At 46.7% G+C, this 18,144-nt stretch overlaps 1 protein-coding gene across 1 annotated transcript in view; it reads left to right on the forward strand.

Moving 5' to 3' along the window:
• Positions 1–18,144, forward strand: part of JARID2 (jumonji and AT-rich interaction domain containing 2) — a 228,036-nt gene that overhangs the window by 169,096 nt on the left and 40,796 nt on the right. Inside the window, 2 exon segments of the mRNA XM_032462527.1 lie at positions 278–447; positions 13,614–13,790. Of these exon segments, the coding sequence (XP_032318418.1) occupies positions 278–447; positions 13,614–13,790 (347 nt within the window).

The raw sequence follows: 18,144 nt of genomic DNA on the forward strand, positions 1-18,144 counted from the left end.
TGGTTTGTGCACAGGCATGCCCTTGTACGCACACGTACACACAATCTCAGGGTGCATATTAACCGGTGTGTAAAACATAGCCCTTTAGGCAAATTTATTGCCCTTTAAAGCAGGCTCATGGTTTATGAGAGTGTGAGAGATACAGAACCTTAATTAGAAAGAGTTTGCTTGAAATAGGGTCTCTTTTCCCTTTTGTGTCATGATTTTATTGCTGCACGTAGATCTACATCCTCCGATCTCTGCTTAATTTATTTTTAATTTTCTTTTGCTCTTACAGGCCCAGGCTGCAAGCACAAAGGAAGTTTGCTCAATCCCAGCCGAACAGTCCCAGCACAACTCCAGTAAAGATAGTGGAGCCATTGCTACCCCCTCCAGCTACTCAAATTTCTGACCTCTCTAAAAGGAAGCCTAAGACAGAAGATTTTCTTACCTTTCTCTGCCTTCGAGGTAAGACTGTGTTGCCAGTTTGGACGGAGCAGCTGAAAGAAAAGGGTACAGGTCCTACCCAGGAGTCAGTGCTGGCTTTGGTCTCTGCTCTGCTCATGTTTGAATTCCCCCTCCTGGTTTGAGGGAGGGCGAGTTTAAGGTGAGAAATCTCACCAAGAGGGTGCTTCAGCCTTCATATGTATTTCTCCTTCTATTTTTCTTTGACTCTTAAATCACCTTTCTTGGCTTCTCAACACACAATGTCACAATTTGTAGTTTCTGAATAATCGACTTCTCCCTGGCGTCTTTTTAGGACCTCCACCTCCACCATCACCATCACACACAGGCTTTGGTGGGGGATTGTGGGATGGGTGTGATGCACCCTTCCCTTGCTTTCCTGGTGTTTCCTGAGGTCTGGAAGTAAGCCGCGCTGACTGAGTGTCCTCGCCCCTCCCGGGGCCGAGCCGCTTTAGGGAAGACAGTAGCCGTGCTTTCTGAGTGCAGTTAGCAGTGCAGACGCTGCTTTGTGCACACGAGCAGGACCGGTGAACAGGGAGTGTGAGGGATGGGTTTGGGTTTACACGGACTCATTTGGGGAAAAGTACCTACTCTTGGAACTTAGTGAGGGAAGAACTCAAAGGATGGTGAGAGAGACTGAGAGCCTCTTCGGTTTCGGTCAAGAGTATCACGCAAGTGAGTCTTGATTCTCCTCACTGTGCCCTGTTGGGGGCGCACGATTTCAGTCTTGTCGCTCACATTGGTCACTCGAATAAGGTGGGTCTGTCAGGCGTCTCCACTTAGCCTCTTCGGCCTTTATAATTTATTACGTATTTCATGGGGAGGCGCTTTGAAACGCATATTTCATTTCTCGTCAACCTAAGGGTACTGATTTTTTGGTATCTGTGTGGACTCATTTCCTGTTTTGTTTGAAGGGTGGTAAACTGCTACTGTTATTCATTTTGATGTTAGATTGTCCCAGATCTCGGCAGTGAGCCCCTTCAAGCTGGCTTCCTTTGCCTTCTGACCTGTCCCTGTCACCCTTCCAGCCCGGCTGCCTGGCACAGCAGAATGCCCCAGGCTCATGTTGGGCACTCCTTCCCTCAGCCCTGGAACCAGCCATTTGTCCAAGGAGCCCTGTTTATTTTAAGGAACAACTGCTCTTTAGAAGCTAAAGTCTGGGCCTGAGCTGTGCTCATAACGAGTGTAGTGGAAATGTAGTGTGTGTGGGTGTGTAAGCGCAAGAAATGTGTACACACATGCTTGTTTAGTGGGTGTGTCTGTGTCTCTAGGTCTGTTAAGATCCATGAATGAGCACCAAGACCCCCAGTTTTAGTTTAGCCCCAAAAAGTTCTTTCTGGTTATCTTCTTTTTTTTTTCTCCATATTAAACCCCGAGAAGTCTGGCTCCCATTATCCATAATGTATTTGTGTATGTGATCCATCTTTCCCAGTGTGCCCCACCTCCCATCTCTGCTGGCCCCCCGCCCCCAGCCCTTCTGATCTCACTTGGCTCCGACCCCCTGAGCAGGCTGCCCCACGTGTGACCACCTCTTCACCTGGACTTGGCTCTCACACCTGACACGCTCCTGCCTCCCTCCCCTGCTCGCACTCTCACCAGTTTGTGTCAGGATTGAATTGTTAGGGGAGGGAGAATGAAGGGTGGAGGTTTATGTTCGACATTGCAGGCTGTTGGTAGTGCTCCAGGATGCTCAAGATGTGAAGGAGGAGAATGTTTGTGTTTCAGGGTGGCTCCCTCGACCCTCACTAAAGGGAGATGGGGGTAGCTGGGCCTCCTACCAGCAGCGCCCTTGAGTTTGACACAGCACCTTGCCTGCCGAGAGGTCCTGGTGATCCTGGGTGTTGAGGGTGAAGATGGAGAGGACGGTATGAAAACCCAACAGGAAGGAATCAGGTGCTGGATTGGCTGTGAGGGGTGAAAGGAAGAGGAAAGGTGAGAATGACCAGCAGGCCTGAGGCTGGTAGGGTGTGGGGTGGTATCACCAGAAAGGAGAGTGAAGGGGACCAGGTGCTCAGAAGGAGGAATTTGAGTCAAAGGGATCTTTGAAGGGTCTGCAGTGTCACCAGCAGCAGGATGCTTCAGGTAACTAGGTAAAGCTCTGTGTTGGTGGGACTCTGCCTTTGGGTCTTTTTAGTTCCACTGGAGCCAGGATAAACCTGGGAACCGTGCCTTATCCCTTTACTTCTCTTGAGGAAGATTCACGCATCCTGATTTGTTATGGTGTCAGAACACTGCTCTGCTGATTATAGAATTTAGTTATGAAAGCTTTTCATATGGAGTAGGTACGATTTGTTTTTAGAGATGAATTTGTGTTTGTGCCATGTGTATCTGTACATGCATTATTTCATATTTTCCATAGTTTTGAGTGATTTGGAGAGGACCTTACTTGGAGAGACATGCTTATTGCTCAAGTAAATGGCATCTGGGGAAACATTTCCAGGTACCCAGCTTCAACACTTCCAGACTCCTTAAAAGACACGAGAGTCTTGTCTTTTCATAGACAGTTTTCTTCTTTCAGTTGTCAGAAGGAACAAAGGTTTCAATAAGTGAAACCTAAAAGATGTTTAAAACAGTTTTGAAAAAATGCTCTGAGGCTTGGAAATTTATTGCTACGTCTGTGAGCCAGGCAATAGAATAGGTTTTTTGTTACTTGTTTTTAGCTGACATGCAATAAGGGTTTGACAGAGTACTGTACTCTCTTAGTCTTTCTCCTGTACTGAGGTATTTAAAGTGTGGAGGCACCTTTTTAAAAAAATAAAAAACCACGGCTTTGTGAGGTCAGGCGTGTTTACCTGATCTGGCTTTTCTAAAAGCCCCAAATGATAGGTGATTCATTAAGTACTTTGTGATCCTGGAAATGTGGTGGGTTTGGTGGCATTAGATGGCATTTTTCAATACACAATTCCTTGAGCTAATTAAAACTCACATTTTGAATTGTACGAGGGTGAGATGATCTCTGTTGAAGTGGTTCTTTACTAATTTTCTTTCAGTTTCAAATGGAGAAAAATAAGGTATCAGACTTTTTTTTAAGTCCTAGACGTATTTCATGTTCCTAAAGGGAAGATCAGCAGAAAAAATGGAGAAACAGGCCAAAAAAATAAATAAAAATACGCGGCATCGCCTCAGTCTCCCCCCGCCCCCCCAATCTCCCAGAGACAGCCACTGTTGACGTCCTGTTTGGTCAGTGTTACTGAGCCTTCTCTGTGCCTGTACAATAAAAGTCACCCCCTTCCCCCTCAGTGGAACTGCATTACATTTTTGTAATCTGGGTTTCCCATTTAACAGTATCACATAAATACCAGTTCCATGGTGTGGATGTCTCATAATTTATCTGATTCTTTGTTCACAGTTAGGTGTATTTCTTACTTGTAGATATATCAGATGCTAGTGACACCTATCCTCACCTAAGTCTTTGCCTCCTCTGGCATCTTTACAGGCAAAGTTGGCAGTTGGGAATCTGGTTAACTTTCTATCTCTGCGTTCTGATTCTGATACTTCTCTTTTGGTGCGGGTTCCAAGCGAAACAGAGCTTGTCCAAGCCCCAAATTTGATGTTCAGCCTCAGGAGCACAGTCACTTTGTTGGGGTAAAGAAGGCGGTCTTACTAATAAACTTGGGAGTGATAGGAAACAAAGTTTGGCTCCGGAAATCACGAAGAAATCAAAGATCTGAACACGATGTTTGTTGCCAAAGATTACAGACAATTCTTTTCTCCAGTCCCCAATTATTGCCTCTAATAGCCTCAGCGCTAATTTGGAATGTGGAAGAGGATAAATCTTGGGGCTGAGCAAAAGAGGGAAAGTGCGGTTCTTTTAGCCTCGGTGTTCATTGTCCATCAGTGACACCCAGTGAGCCTGAGACCCAGCCTTCTCCCCACAACTCCATTAAGTATCTTCACCGAAAAACTGACCTATTAATAGTCCTGGGATTACTGTGTACATGTAAACACGGCAGCCTTCATTCAGGGTTAAGAAGCTTTAGAGATTTTTTAAAAATCTGTTTTCAAGCACTCAGAGACCTTTCAGTGAAGTTTGGCAAGGCTCTCTGCTGTCAGGACCTAAAATCTCTATAAAGGAGAGGAAGTTGGTAGTGCAGGCTGCCTGGAGTTCTTGCCTGCAGTGTGTTTACGTGTAAATGGCTGCTTTGAATGGGGTTCACGTGTCTCCTGCCAGAGGCTTAATTACTATCTTTCTCAGGTACGTGGACCTGCACCCTTGGGGAAGGGGGAGAAGGGTGCCCCATGCAGCGCGCAGCGTCTCGAACCGTTGCTGCGTTTTCTGTCACTAGTCTCTTTATTCTGAATGAGTTCTGTCGTCCTCTCTTTGTTCTATGATTATAAGCAGATTAAAAAGCTGCACAGTAGAACAGCGGCGGGTTAAGTGATTCTCTTGTTTATATTTTTCTCTTTATGGGGTGCTGTAAACAAGGGGGCTCCCCAAAGAGCAAACCCTGAAGATACACACCTACACATGGTTGCTCCTTCTGAGCGTGGGTGTCACAGTCTGATGTCACAGTTCAGCCTGAAGAGAGCTAAGGGGTGGTGGTGGGTGGGTTTCTAGGAAAGACCCACACTGTCAGCAGAGCCGAAGCAGTCCTTTCTGTTTGGGGAACTGCATGCCTTTTGTTTCCCAGGTCTTAGAGAATCTTCAGTGATCTGCTGTCGTTCAGTTGCTAATTAATTCAGCAAGCCTTCATTGAACCCCTTTTATATGCTAGACACCTAGAAACAGGAAAGCAGTGTGGTGGGTGCAGTAGACTCCTGGCAGTGCCAGGGGAGAGGGTACCTGTGTGGAGCAGGAAGGAGTCAGCTCCCTGCCCAGGGCTGTCTCTGGGTGACTGGGGAAGGAAGTAACCTGTAGGCTGGCTTCGTAGGCAGGGAAAGTTCTGCAGAAGCCCCGACCAAAGCGTGGGCTGGTGTTGGGCTGGTTGCCTGGAGTGCCCCTCGTGAAAGCAGGAAACTTAGATGTGGGCCCTGGGCTGGATATTAGGGCATCACTGAGGTTTAATGTGCCCTGGTTGAGTAAGATGATCCTGGCGGCATCGGAAAATGGATTGAGGCTACAGGGAGCCTATCGAGAGGGTTTTATTTTAGGAACTCAGGCAGGAGCTGAATGAAGCCTAGTCGATCTTGGGTAGAGGACTTAAGCTGCTCTCAGCCCAAGTGTCCTCATTTGTGAAATCGGTGTGTGGTGTCTTCAGCACACAGTTGCTGTGAGGTTGAAGTCATGGGTGTGAAGCAGGCCGGATGGTGCCGGTGGTAGGTGCCTCCAGTACACTTATTATTTCCTAGTGAATTTAGGCACACCAATAGAGGATAGGAGGGACGTTCTGTTTGAAATTTAGGAGGAACAGTCTAAGAGACCAGCTGAGTAGAACGCAGGTACTAGAAGAGACAGCACACCCATGGAATTTTCTCTAGAGGCAGTTGCCGGCTTTATTGGCAAGGAGCACATATTTTGATACAGTACTGGCTTTGGGTATTGAGGAGGATAAATTCTAAGTAGGGCAAATGCAAAAGCCTGGGGTGATTTAGAGGTCACAGAATGAAAGGGGATTAACTTGCTAAAAAGCAATTAAGTAATCCTCCAATTGCAAGGAACACTATGGCGCTAATAATGAACTTCCTTGAGCAAAATGAGAATGTGGTACGTTACACCATCTCTTTGGGGAGGAAAGCCCCCTGTCACAGTGGTACACAACTTTTTTTTGATGGATCCTTCTAAGAGGCAGTTGTTTGCATCTTAATTTTTGAGAGAGGTAGCAGGGAAAGTGTGATCCGACGTGGTATTCTCACCACCTTGAGGATATCGGTGGCCACCCTCACTTTTCTCCAAATCAAGCCGGCCGTATGTTCCTCATCTGCTTGCTTTACCAGTAGAGTCTGTGTTAACTTGGCTGAGTTGTGCTGAGCAAGCAGTTTATTTGCCAGGATAGTTTATCAGGCTAGTTATGAGGAAACATGAAACCCTGGAATCCGTAAGTGCCGAGGAGGGGAGGGATGGATCCCCTCTAATTGCTCTGTGACCTTGATCAGTGGTTCAGAGTCTGAGACACTTTGCTCAGGGCTGGCCCCGCTCCAGGCCAGCTGGCCCTTGACCACGCATCGCCCTCCCTGAAGATGAAGCGGGCCCCCTCGTCCTGCCAGTGGCTGCCGGCGCGGATTCAGTATCCTTCTCACTCTCGTCTCTGGCCTTCCCCTTAGTTTCTAGAGAGTCCCTTAGTCTTTCTTGAAATCCATTTAGAGGTTGGTGGGGGGGAAAAACACTTGAAGTAGGGATAGTCCTGTTTGGTTTGCTGAGCACTTTGCTGGTGGCAGTCAGCATTCAGGTATTCGATATCCATGTCCCAAAGGCATGGCCCTTCCCCTGTGTTTATGCCTCTCTTAGGGTTTGTGGACCCTTTCGTGGTGAAGTGAGCACAGACGTTGGTGTTCAGACAGCCTCCCTGTGACCTTGATGAAGCTAATTTCTGGCTTGTTTCCAGCTCTGCTTCTGTGGGTAGAACTTACGTAGGTTGAGCCCAGGTGGCTGTTACGTGATGTGATTTGGGCATTCATTCATTGGTGGTGAAGAGATCCCGAGACCTGGTTGCGTTTGATTGGATGATTGTTCTTGTATATTTCAAACCACAGGAATAGACAGCATGGGGGAAAGACCCTAAGGGGAGCATTTCAGCTGTTAATTAAAAGGTACTTTCTTCCTTTGCCGATGGCTGGGTCAGCCCACGAGCTGACGTTGTTGGGAGGGAAGGTAGCTCTCTTGCCAAGTCCCTCACTGCAGGGCTCTTGCAGACAGAACACGTGCCCTGACATGGGTCAGCAGGCACACCTGGGAGCACATAACTGAAGAGGGGGCGCTGAGGTGACAGTCACGCTGTCACTTACTCCCTTGAAAAAGACTCTTAGGGGCTGCAGGTCTCCAACTCTCAGAAGGCTTTGCTCTCCTGCCTGTTCCCAAGTTCCAGAAATTCTAACTTGAGTTCTTTGTGTTTCCATCCTGTCTCCCTGTCCACACCCCACTTTTCTTGTCACCAGTCCACTCACTTTCCCATTTAGAAAAGCAGATAGGAAATAAATCGCCTTTGCTCTTACTTGTGGGACATAACAGCCTGTTCTGTGTTGTTTTTTCCCTGAAGTCATGTATCAGCTTAATAATGTCACTGAAATGTAGGTGTTCACAGTGCTTTTGTCTGTGTTACCTCCCAGCCTTTGAGGTCATCATGGCTTTTATTTTTGAAGACATTAAGCTCATTGTACAGGCAAGTAAACTGCGTCTCCTGACAGGTGAGCACATGACTGCCGAGCTGACGCTTCATCTTGGATTCTGGGGTTCCAGCTAGAGTCCTTTTCACCAATTGGCATCCTTTTTGGGGGGTGCATGTATTTATTGTAAGGAGGAGCAGTCCTAGGATGGGCAGCATTGCACAGACTCCTCCTTACCCGGTAAGGAGTAGAGGCTCCTGTTTGTTTGGCCTTGGGCTGGAGGGCTCTTCCCCAAGCCCTGCTGTGTGTACCCCTGGTGGTGCCAGAAATGACGTTAGCCCAGTGTTTAAAAATTTTATTGTAATATTAACTACCTTTAGGACATGTGATATTAATTTTCTTCTGATATGATAGAGATCAACTATTGAAATCATGATGTCAGTCACTTTAAAGCAAATAGCATGTGAAAGTGGTGATACAGAAGTGGACGAGGTTTGGGTAATCCTGTTGTAAGTTACTCTTCCCTGGTCAGTTCTAAAGCCTGCCCCGAAAGAGAGGTTTTCATTTAGTGTGTGACAGTTGTCCCCCAGTGTTGGTGTTTACGCATTTGGGTGCGTGCGTGTGCAGGGTGAGTAGGGACATCTGGTCTGTCGGGGTGACTGGTGCCTGGATCAGTGTCTCGTACTTACGTAGTGGGATTTACGAACCAAGGCAGTTGCAGCCGCTTTCCTCTGTGACTTTCCATTTTCGTGGGATGGAGTTCCCTAACTCAGAAAGTCAGTAAACAACTAACCCTCTGTCCCCCTACCCAGTCACTACCAGAACACTTTGAAGTTTTGTTGTTTAATTTCGTATGATAGTAGGGGCTGATGCCTTTCCGTCTCTTTGTGTACACTAAAGACCAGTCATGCACACGGCAAATCAGGGGGACAGCCTGGAGTTTATTAGGTCAAGCTACAGCGTTTGACTCCTCCGCTAAATGACGGAGCAGGGAATCCCTTTAGGGCCTTTCCAAAATAGAACTGAGCTATGTTTAGCTTGTTAAGATAAAGAACCGGTCAGGGGAGGGAAGATAATGAGAAAGAGGGCTTGTATGTGTACATGATTCATGGAGAAGAATCCAATTTTATAGAAACCACAGCCCAAATTAGAGAAAGCAAGCTTTTGGATTAAAATGATTTCTGTTGTGGTTGTAACATACCACAGTTTGATTTTTGTCCAGATGAAAACATTTGGTTTTCACTTCAGTAAATATTGTGGAGACATTGCCAGCTAATTCTGAAAAGTAATGAAATACGGCTTTGGCAAAGCGCAGATGCGTTCTGCACTCTCGATTCCACCGACTGATCCAAGTTCAGATTTTTTTTTCACGTTTGCTAATGCGCTTGAATAATCAGGAGAGAAAAGTCTGCCTATAATTTTAATGGAAAACTGTATATACGAAGTACACGCGTAGAATTTATCTTGTATAACCCGTCCCTCCCCATACCTGTGCAATTCTTAAACCTCATATAACATTAAAAACATTCACCTTTCATTGATTACTGCTTTGAAACTACACAGTTTGTAGGGGGGATGTGTGACATGATTCTGTGTGACAAGCCCACTTCTCTTACTTGTAAATTAAGTCCCTCTCGTGGGGAGAGGCCCCCAGCCCCCACCCCCGGGTCGGGGCCTAGGAGCCCTTCCTGAGACCCCTTGTTTCCACCATCTCTGTGGTGTTTTGCAGCAGAGCCCTGCCGCGGAAAGGGGAAGGTCTCTTTCTAGGAGGCTTTTCCGTGTTATGTTTCCCGGCTGTCTCTCTCTTCCTGTTATTTTTGCCCTTGTGGCTCCATTCCCGTTTTCCTGAATTCTGAGTCCCCAGTGAGCTTTTCACAAGTTTGACTCTTCCCTGACATTTGGAGGAAAGACGTTTCCCTAATACATTTTCTAAAAAGGAAGCTTCCTCTTATCATGCGTGAACCTATAAGTTGCAAACGATTTTTAATGAAAATCTGAAAAACACATACTGTCATCTGTTTCAATTACTAAATATTAATTTAACTTTCGATTGACGCGGCATCGATGTGATTATATAATGTACCCATTCAGCCGTTTTATACTGAGGAATGTGGGATAATTCTCACATTCCTCCAGTGATAAATAGCCCCCGACCACTGTGTCCTCTGTGTGCTTTAAAATACCCTTTCCGTCATCTTCTTTTGAGTCTAGCAGATTCCTCCTCCTCTAAACTTATTTATAAATTAGATAAGCAAGCTTGTGTCTAGGCCAAGAAGAAATAAATACTCTCTGGTGAGTGTCTTAACTAGTCTTGGTTTCTCAGGTGCTTTTGATTTCCTTTTATGTGTTTGACGTTGTTCCAGGTGTTAGCGTATGGCAGGCAGTGTTCATCTATCAGCGTCATTATGAAATATGAGGTGATCTTACTGATCTTGTCTCAGCACAAGAAAGAAGCTGCTTTTGCGTCTTCTTTGCCAATGCTGTGGGGAATGTTGGCCTGGCCTCTCCATGACTTTCCAGAACGACATGCCAGTGGAGTCCTAGAGGGATTTCCAGTAACTACATGGCGACAAGAGTTTCAGAATATACAGTATTGGATTTAGTCTCTGCTACTTGCTGGAGTTTGTCTACATGGTCAGTGAGATGTCCAGGAATGCAGGTACCCAGTAAAGTCCCTGTTTCTTCTGGGGGAGAAGCTGATAGTTCAGGAGGTTACAGATTGGCGAATGAAGAAGCCTAGAGAACGGTAAGGCCATCCCCAGGCTTGGGGAGAGTGCCATCGTGATGAGGGGCACCAGCCGGAGGGGAGAACTGGTACAGGCCTAACTCCTGAGCCACAGGAATCTCTTGTTTCTGTTAGTAATTAACTAACCTCTCCACCCGAAGTTCATTATTACTGAGCATTAATTTCTTTATCTCCACTTAACCCTTCTCCCAGAAGTTTTCTCCCCTTTATTGTACGAGCCCCTCCATTCCCCATCTGGTTTGAGAATCTGCATTGATTGTTATTTTGTTGATACTTTAGGTCTGGACCATCACGTCAGTCACCTGATGAGAACCCATGTCACCATTTAGGGTGAGGGCAGTCTGCTTCCAGCCCCCACACTTAGGAGACTTCATATCCTTTCCCACCTCTGACTGCAGAGCCAGTTCTTGAGAATGAGTCCCTCAGGAAACCCTACCCACCCCCCATCCCTTCTTCACTGGTTTTCTGTTTCCTGTTTCTCGTTTCCCTTATATTAACTTCTGACTGTTTTTTAGAATATCTAACAGGCTACATCAGGTTGTTTGCATTTGCTGAGAAGCTATTCGAGCAAATGCATTAATAAGATGGATGGTTTTCTGCTTTTGTTGAAGATATTAGCCTGTATGCTTTCTTTAGTGTATTAATGAAACTTGAATTCTGAACTGAACTTCTAAACATTTCCTCTGTCTAGTTCTTTGGAACATAAACTTAGTGTTCACCCCAGTCTCAGAATCTTGATGTAAGGAATGGGATGCTTCACGCATTGGGTTTGAGTTTCAAAAAATCCTCAACAGATCCTGTAGGTGGAACTTAATTCCTTGTTTGTTTCTCATGTGCTCCACTTGGGTTTTCCCTGATTCTCTTTGAGACATAGACTCACCCCCCCCCCCTTAAGTTACTCCCAAATGGCCTCAGTTGCAGAGTTTATTGCCTTTCTTCTGGGGGCTGGGAACGGGAAGGCTAGGGGGTGATGGCTTGCTTCTCAAAATTACATTCCTTTAATCCCACTTCCCTCCGGCAGATGGCGGAGTTGGCTGCATGAGTCACCGCAGGGTCTGTGCAAACACCTGCTCCGGTCGGTGCTAACCCACGTCTCCTTTCAGCCGCTAGCCCCCATGTCCAAGAGAGAGTGTGCGTGAAGGCTTTTCTTTAAAAGAAATCAGGCATGGATATTTGTTCTGGAAGGAACTTGAAGATAATTTATTTACCCTATTCTTTCTCATTTTGCCGAAGCAAGAAGTTTAATAACCGAGTCCATGGCTTCCAAGGGTTGACGTTCCCAGCTCTGTCTGTCTGGTATGTCACCTTATGTCGTGTGACATGCTAGAATGTGCTGGAGTTTATGGTAAATTCTCCCCGCCTTTTTTTTTTTTTTTTGAAAACTCAGAACCCATGTTGAGTGCTGAAATAAGGTTTCTTTTGCTTTTTCTTAAGTACTTATAAAGTTAAATTTAGGAAGGAAGACTCTAATAGTATTAGTGTCTTTGTGGAGGTTCTTGCCTCGTGCAAATGTGTGAGTGTTAAGTCCCAGGCTGAAAACTTCTAATTAGGAAGGACGCTAACAAGGGTGGTGTCTCCTCCGTTTCTAGTCAATCTTGTAGCAACTGTAAAGCCACTTAGAACAAGAGTAAATATGATGTTCCAGTGGAAATACGGTAAGAAATTTCCTTCTCTCTTTTTTTTAAATTTCATCTGTAACTTCTGTTTGATTAGATTATTTCCCCCTGAAGCCTGTCAGGTTTAAGAACCTTCCTTCTTTTGGGAACCTGCTTCTGACTGAAGTGATCAAAGGGGAAAAGACAGAGGAGATGGCATTTGTGTTCAATCCTGTTATCCACTGAGGGTCTTCGTGCCAGATACATCCCTTTGGAGTTTCATTTCCACCTGAGAGCACGATGCACGTAACCTGCGGGGTTGTGCAGTCGGCGGGCCGTGGCTCTAACAAGAGGAAGGGGAGTGGAGGCACCTGCTCTGTCTTCGCGTTTCTGTGTTGGCGACTTCCGCTCTCTGATGCTGCTTGTTCATTTCCGTCTCCTTGTTTGAGCAAGTAGCCCCCAAATTGGACAGGGATGTTTTAGCCATTGTGGTTGAAGTTTGAGATCTCCATTTGGGAAGGAGAGCAAATTTGGTTACTTGAATCTTGACTGTTGTTTTTGGAGTGTTTGCTCCTTCACAGGAAAGTGGGCTAGAGAAGAGACTTTGACATTTGTTAGTTTTCCTGTTACTTTGGTAGTAGCTCTCCTCAAGATACTTTGTGGGAAGGAAGATTGAAGTTGCTACCAGAAGATAATATGACCCCCCCCCGCCCCCATTTTAACAGCCTTTGGTCTCAATATACCTATGAATTGACTGATCTCTTTGTGAATTGTCATGATTTGATAAGAAAGAACTGCATTGTGCTTCTTTGTAATCTTGAGCTTAGTCTCTGGTGTTACTGTTCTGTCTTAAGTTCAGAAACTAAAGCATTTGGGGATGAAGAGGTCAAGGTGTAAAAGGAGTGAGGAGTGTGAGTTCTGTGAGGAGGCTTTGGTTTTTAATCAAGCCCTTTTGGTTATTCTTATGCAGGAATTTATATTAATAATTTTACATGCTATTAACCTGACCATAATATCAAAGTAGCTTCCAAATACATTCTGAGTTCGGGGAATCCTTACCTGTCATTCACCCCATGTGACTCTGGCACAGTTTCTTCATATCAGGAGGTGTTAGAGTCTATTTTTACTCCTTGCTTCTCTGTGATTGTCTTTTCTTTCATTTGAAACTCATTTGCTTACATTCATATTTTTTAAGTCTAGTAAGTTAAAGACATACCCTGGAATAGTCTCTCATCCTTGACACTGTGGTTAGATGTGTTTATTTTATTGATTTTTCTCTCTCAATTCAATCTTTGGTGGCCCCTCTCCCCACACCCCACACCCCCTTCTCAAGAGCTATTGAAATGAGATTTTCAAAATTTTGATTTGTTATGTTTTGTGAATGGCATCATCCCCCTGCTGGGGGATTTTGCTTGAAATCTGTTACAAGGACACAGATGCAGTTATATTTCCTGGGGGATGTTTGAAAAATAAATTAAAAATGGCAGTAGAGATGAATAGCTTTGTTTATCTGCTCACTCATGAGGATTTAAGTTTGTAACTTAATAAATGGCTCCATTTGAAGTGCTCCTTCTGGAAGGGGTGATGATCCAGGCCTGTGTTTATGTGCCTCCTTTTAAATCCACCAGGTTCTCCTGCGCTGCCCAACAGCATGGTATATTTCGGAAGCTCTCAGGACGAGGAGGACGTCGAGGAGGAAGATGATGAGACAGAAGATGTCAAAACAGCCACCAACAACGCTTCATCTTCATGCCAGTCAACCCCCAGGAAAGGAAAAACCCACAAGCATGTTCACAACGGACATGGTAGGTCCAGTGTTGAAGCTGTGTTAAAGATAAGATCCAAAGCTTTGAGTGAAAGCTGGCATAGACCAGGTATTGAGAAGATGTTGAAGGCTGCGTGGCTGGTTAGTGGCGAAGCTAGTTTTGGATACTTAAGTGCCAGGCACTTAAAAACCGGAGAGATTGGTCCAGTCAGGTGTATTCCAGACAAGAGGACTGTTAGGATAGGCATACGCATTTTTATGTTTGTGGAGATGGTAAATTCGGGAGAGGAAGGCATCACATGTGAGCAGGGACAGTTAAGATGATTTCATCAAGAGGCTGTTGTGGTCAGCTTGCTGTTGTGATTTTCGCAGGCTTAGATAGTGTGGGAGGGAAAGTGTTACCCACTCAGCATGTGAAATCAGGTAAATGCATATGTATCATGATCTAGACTGATTTTTTCCCCCCATGAGTGTTGAGTGTTACCAGTGTGGGGGAGGATGTAACCCAGAAAGCAGGAGCAAAAAGTTGCATTTGAGAGAGAGAGGAAAGTGTAAATTAGTTGGCCATGGAACGTACCCAGTGCTTTTTCAACAGGGAGGTGACTTAACAGGAGTTACCTTCTGAAAAGATGAAGCTGGCATTGATGATGAGAGTTTCATGAAGGGAAATGACTGGAACAAGAGGAAACACATTGAAAGGCTGTAATTGTAGGCAGTTGCTTTGCCATAGGGAACAAGGGACCAAAAGGTGGTTGTGGTGATATAATAGGAAGATGTAAGTCCGAAAACCTGGAGGTAGATTGAGAAATACTTGCAGGGGGCAGGGTTGAGACAACTTGATGATGGATCGGATTAGCGTCGGGTGGGGGAAAGAAAGTGAGAGGAAAGAGGAGAGTGAAGCAAGGGGAGAGATGATGGCATTTTTCTGTGAGCTCTTCCCAGGGTCTCTGCTAGGAATCACATTTCCCTTGGGACTCACAGCGACCCTAGGAGGCAGAGTGTCCCTGTGCACAAATGGCAGAAAACCAGTGCTGGCAAAAAGTGGTTGAGGCAAAGGAAAGCTGCTCATTTCTTACTTCTCCGCCTTGGCGGTGCACTGAGCGACCACTTGTGTGTGTGTCTGGGCTCAGGGGGAACCGGAGATGCAGGCAGGCCTCGCGTAGAAGTGACGGCGCCTGCGTCTCGCCTGCGCCGTCGTCGCGCACTTCTGCCCCATCGGTGGAGTGATTGTTCGCCTGTCCTGTGTCTTGCTGGGGGCTGTGTTCAGGTGGCATGGACACTTGGTAAAGACTGACCCCGTTTCTCAGGACCTTACAGTCTATTAGGGAAATGAGGTTAATAATCCTAGTACATAACTCTTTCTCAGCCTCGGGCTCCTCATCTGCAAAGCAGGGATTAAGTGAAGCATTTGTGTGGCCCCTTTGGTAGCCGTGTGTGTAGACATGTTCCCAGGTAAGTGGTGGCTTCTCTGATTACATCTTCCTAGGGGATCTCTCAGAAATCTTTGTGAGAGGGAGGTTGGAGGGCTGTTTTCCATGAGTTGGCAATAAAAATATGAGCGTTTTCAGAATGTGTTCATGTACATCGTCTCTTGATTCCGTCTGCAGCAGAGTCATTCAGAGGTGTCAGGGCAGGAGGGGTTTCTTGCCTTCCAGTTGAAGAACTAGGAGATCTGATGTCTTGTACCCATCACCAAAAGTGGCAGATTGCAGCCAGGAGTCAAGAGTTTTGAAATGCCCCGACCCTGGGGACCATCCTGTTGTAAGGATGAGGGCGTGAACAGCTGTGCTTTGCGATGGGTAGAGTCTGTGCTGTGGTGGTGGAGTCACTGCTCTTGATCTGGTGGACAGTGTCAGAAAGCCAGCGCCACGGGCCACGGCCTGGGGTGGACAGCTCTGCTGGTGGGGTCTCCATGTTTGCTGTTGCCACGTGGCTTCCATGTCTTTGGAAGCCAACCAGTAAAACCCCACAGGAAGGCAGTGCTTCTTCTGTGTGAGTCAGTGGAGGGAGTGGGCTGAAGCCAGCTCAGAACTGGACAGGCTGTTAGGAAAGCCCCTCCAATTTCAAGTGACCCAGAGGAAGTGACCCAGAATTAGGTTGAAAAAGAGAAGTCAGCTTTGGAGAAGGGCGATTGCAGCCTCAGACTCACGGAACGCTCAGTCCCTGGTCAGCTGAGCTTAATTACCTGCTCTGTTCTCCGTCTTCTGTTGTATGAAGAAGGCAGAAGACAAGGAAATACACTGCCATCGGCAGTTTATTAAAAATGAGACTCACTGATGCTGTGGACCATGTCCCCCGGGCGGGAGGATGTAAACATATTCCTGAAGGTACAGGTTCCAACAGCAGAGGAAGGAGTTACTGAATATTAGAAGCCTGTCAACCAAAAGTGGTGAAACTGAAATGCAGTCGTCCTTGAAAACCGAACATTCAGCTGTAGAATGTTGCTCCTTTCTCAGCCACTCTCAGACAAGTGAAATTGTGCTGTGACACCGAGTTGCCCAACACACTTTGGTCTGTCTCTTTTTTTTTCCTGTTTGGATCCTACAAAGGTCGTTATCAGCATCGGCATCGAATAGTCATCAGGAGCTTCGTTTCCTGCCCCTCTTCAGGCTTAATTAGCTGTGTCTTCCTGGGTAGGCATTTATAGCTCTGATTCTTAATTCCCCCTTTTATGAAAAGAGCAGGATAGAGTGGGTGGGCACTCATCTGTTCTTCCTTCATTTACATATCGCAGAATAAGGAGATAACTACGCGTGTGTGTCGTGTGCAGGAATGTGTACCATCGAGACCTCCTGCCGTGCGTGATGGGCACTGCTGCGTGTTCAGCGGAAGTGGCTTTTCCAGGAGTACAGGGTTAGCTGGGGGAAGATCCCTAACTAAAATTTTGTTCCTGGAATCCTGCCGCCCCCCCCCCCCCCCCGCCCCAGACAGGAGTACCTTTTCCAGATTAAAAACATCAATATCCCACCCTGTTTACATCTCCTTCCTGTTCCCCTCTGTGCTTTGACTCCTTGCCCCTGTTACTGCCTGCCGGGGACTTGGCAGCTGCTGTCTCCTGCACAGTGGGAGGCAGTGGACCCAGGACTCCAGGGTTTACACAAGACTCCGCCATACGGTCAGGCTGGGATCACTGAGGACTCTGTTTCCACTGTTAAAAAAACACACGTCAAACATTGGCGCAGTTCCCATGGCAGCTGAAAGTTGTCTCCCAGCTTTGTTCTTACTGAGACCCATTTCTTTGTAACTACAGAGCAGGACTCCGCGTAATGGGACTTCATTATGGGTAGCCATCAGTTATGAAAGCGGATGTTTGTTTACATGTGACATGCGACAACCGAAGGAAACAGATATTCCTGAAGAGGGTGCACTTGTAGCAGAGTTCTGTGTGTGAGGATAGAGGTGTTGGCCTGGCACTGGGCCCGTGGTAGTGTCTGTAAACGCAGTGGATGGATGGTAGTGAGTGTGCACGAGAACTGCTCGGGCTCACCCGGCACCTGCCGCTGCCGCTGCCGCTGTGGTTTCTTCTGTCTGGAGTTCAGAGGGGGCCTCCTTTGGGTTCAGAAAATTGCACTTTTCCGGCTCAGGTCCTGGGAGCACCTGCAGGGTTCCTGGCTTGATTAGATTTGCAAGGCGCTGAGGCTGCCTTGCTTCCTGATGAACAGCAGGCTGGTGTCAGGGTGCCCAAGCCATGAGGCCGACCAGGTAGACCTACTGCTCCCTCGATTGGGTTGGAGGGCCTGCCGGTTGACACCTGCAACATTGGGAGGCCAGTGGTGCTCTTGTCCTGCTTCCTGTGCTCCTCCCAACCCTTCTCCAGCCCCCATCCCCTGGTTTTACAGGGCACTTGGTGAACGCGAGCAAGGAACCATGCCTGAGTTCTCTGCCTGGTGGAAAGAAGAGGTCGGGGACGGTTTGTGAATGGAGATGAGTGTGTTCCTTTACCCGCCCTTGTCTTCAATTTGATTGATTGATCCTTGCCTCAGTTTTACTCCCCCGTTTTCCAAAAAGTACAGTCCAGAGACTGATCATCTCTGTTTCCTTTTGGTTTCTGACTTGGGGGAAAATGTCCAAGTGTTAGATTTTCTAAGAGGACAAACCTGGATGGGACCGTCATCATACTGTGGTCAAGCGGAATTGTGGACTTTTACACGTGAGAGAGCAGAAGGCAGGCTGATTTTTTTTTTTCTTTGTGACACGGGAGTTCTGTTGTCAGGTGGGGCTTTTCCCTCCCTCGTATGCTGGGGGTGCCGAGGGTGTGGGGAAATCCAGCAGCACCTGAACCCTCCCCAGGAGTGTCACCTGCACTGAAATGTGGGGAAATAAATGCACAGAAGACAAAATGTGGAAAACCAGCGCTTTATTACTGGGGTAGTAGCTTTGGCCTAGATCCCTGA

The sequence above is a fragment of the Camelus ferus genome, chromosome 20 (genome assembly GCF_009834535.1).
Source record: "Camelus ferus isolate YT-003-E chromosome 20, BCGSAC_Cfer_1.0, whole genome shotgun sequence".
Taxonomy (NCBI): Eukaryota; Metazoa; Chordata; class Mammalia; order Artiodactyla; family Camelidae; genus Camelus; species Camelus ferus.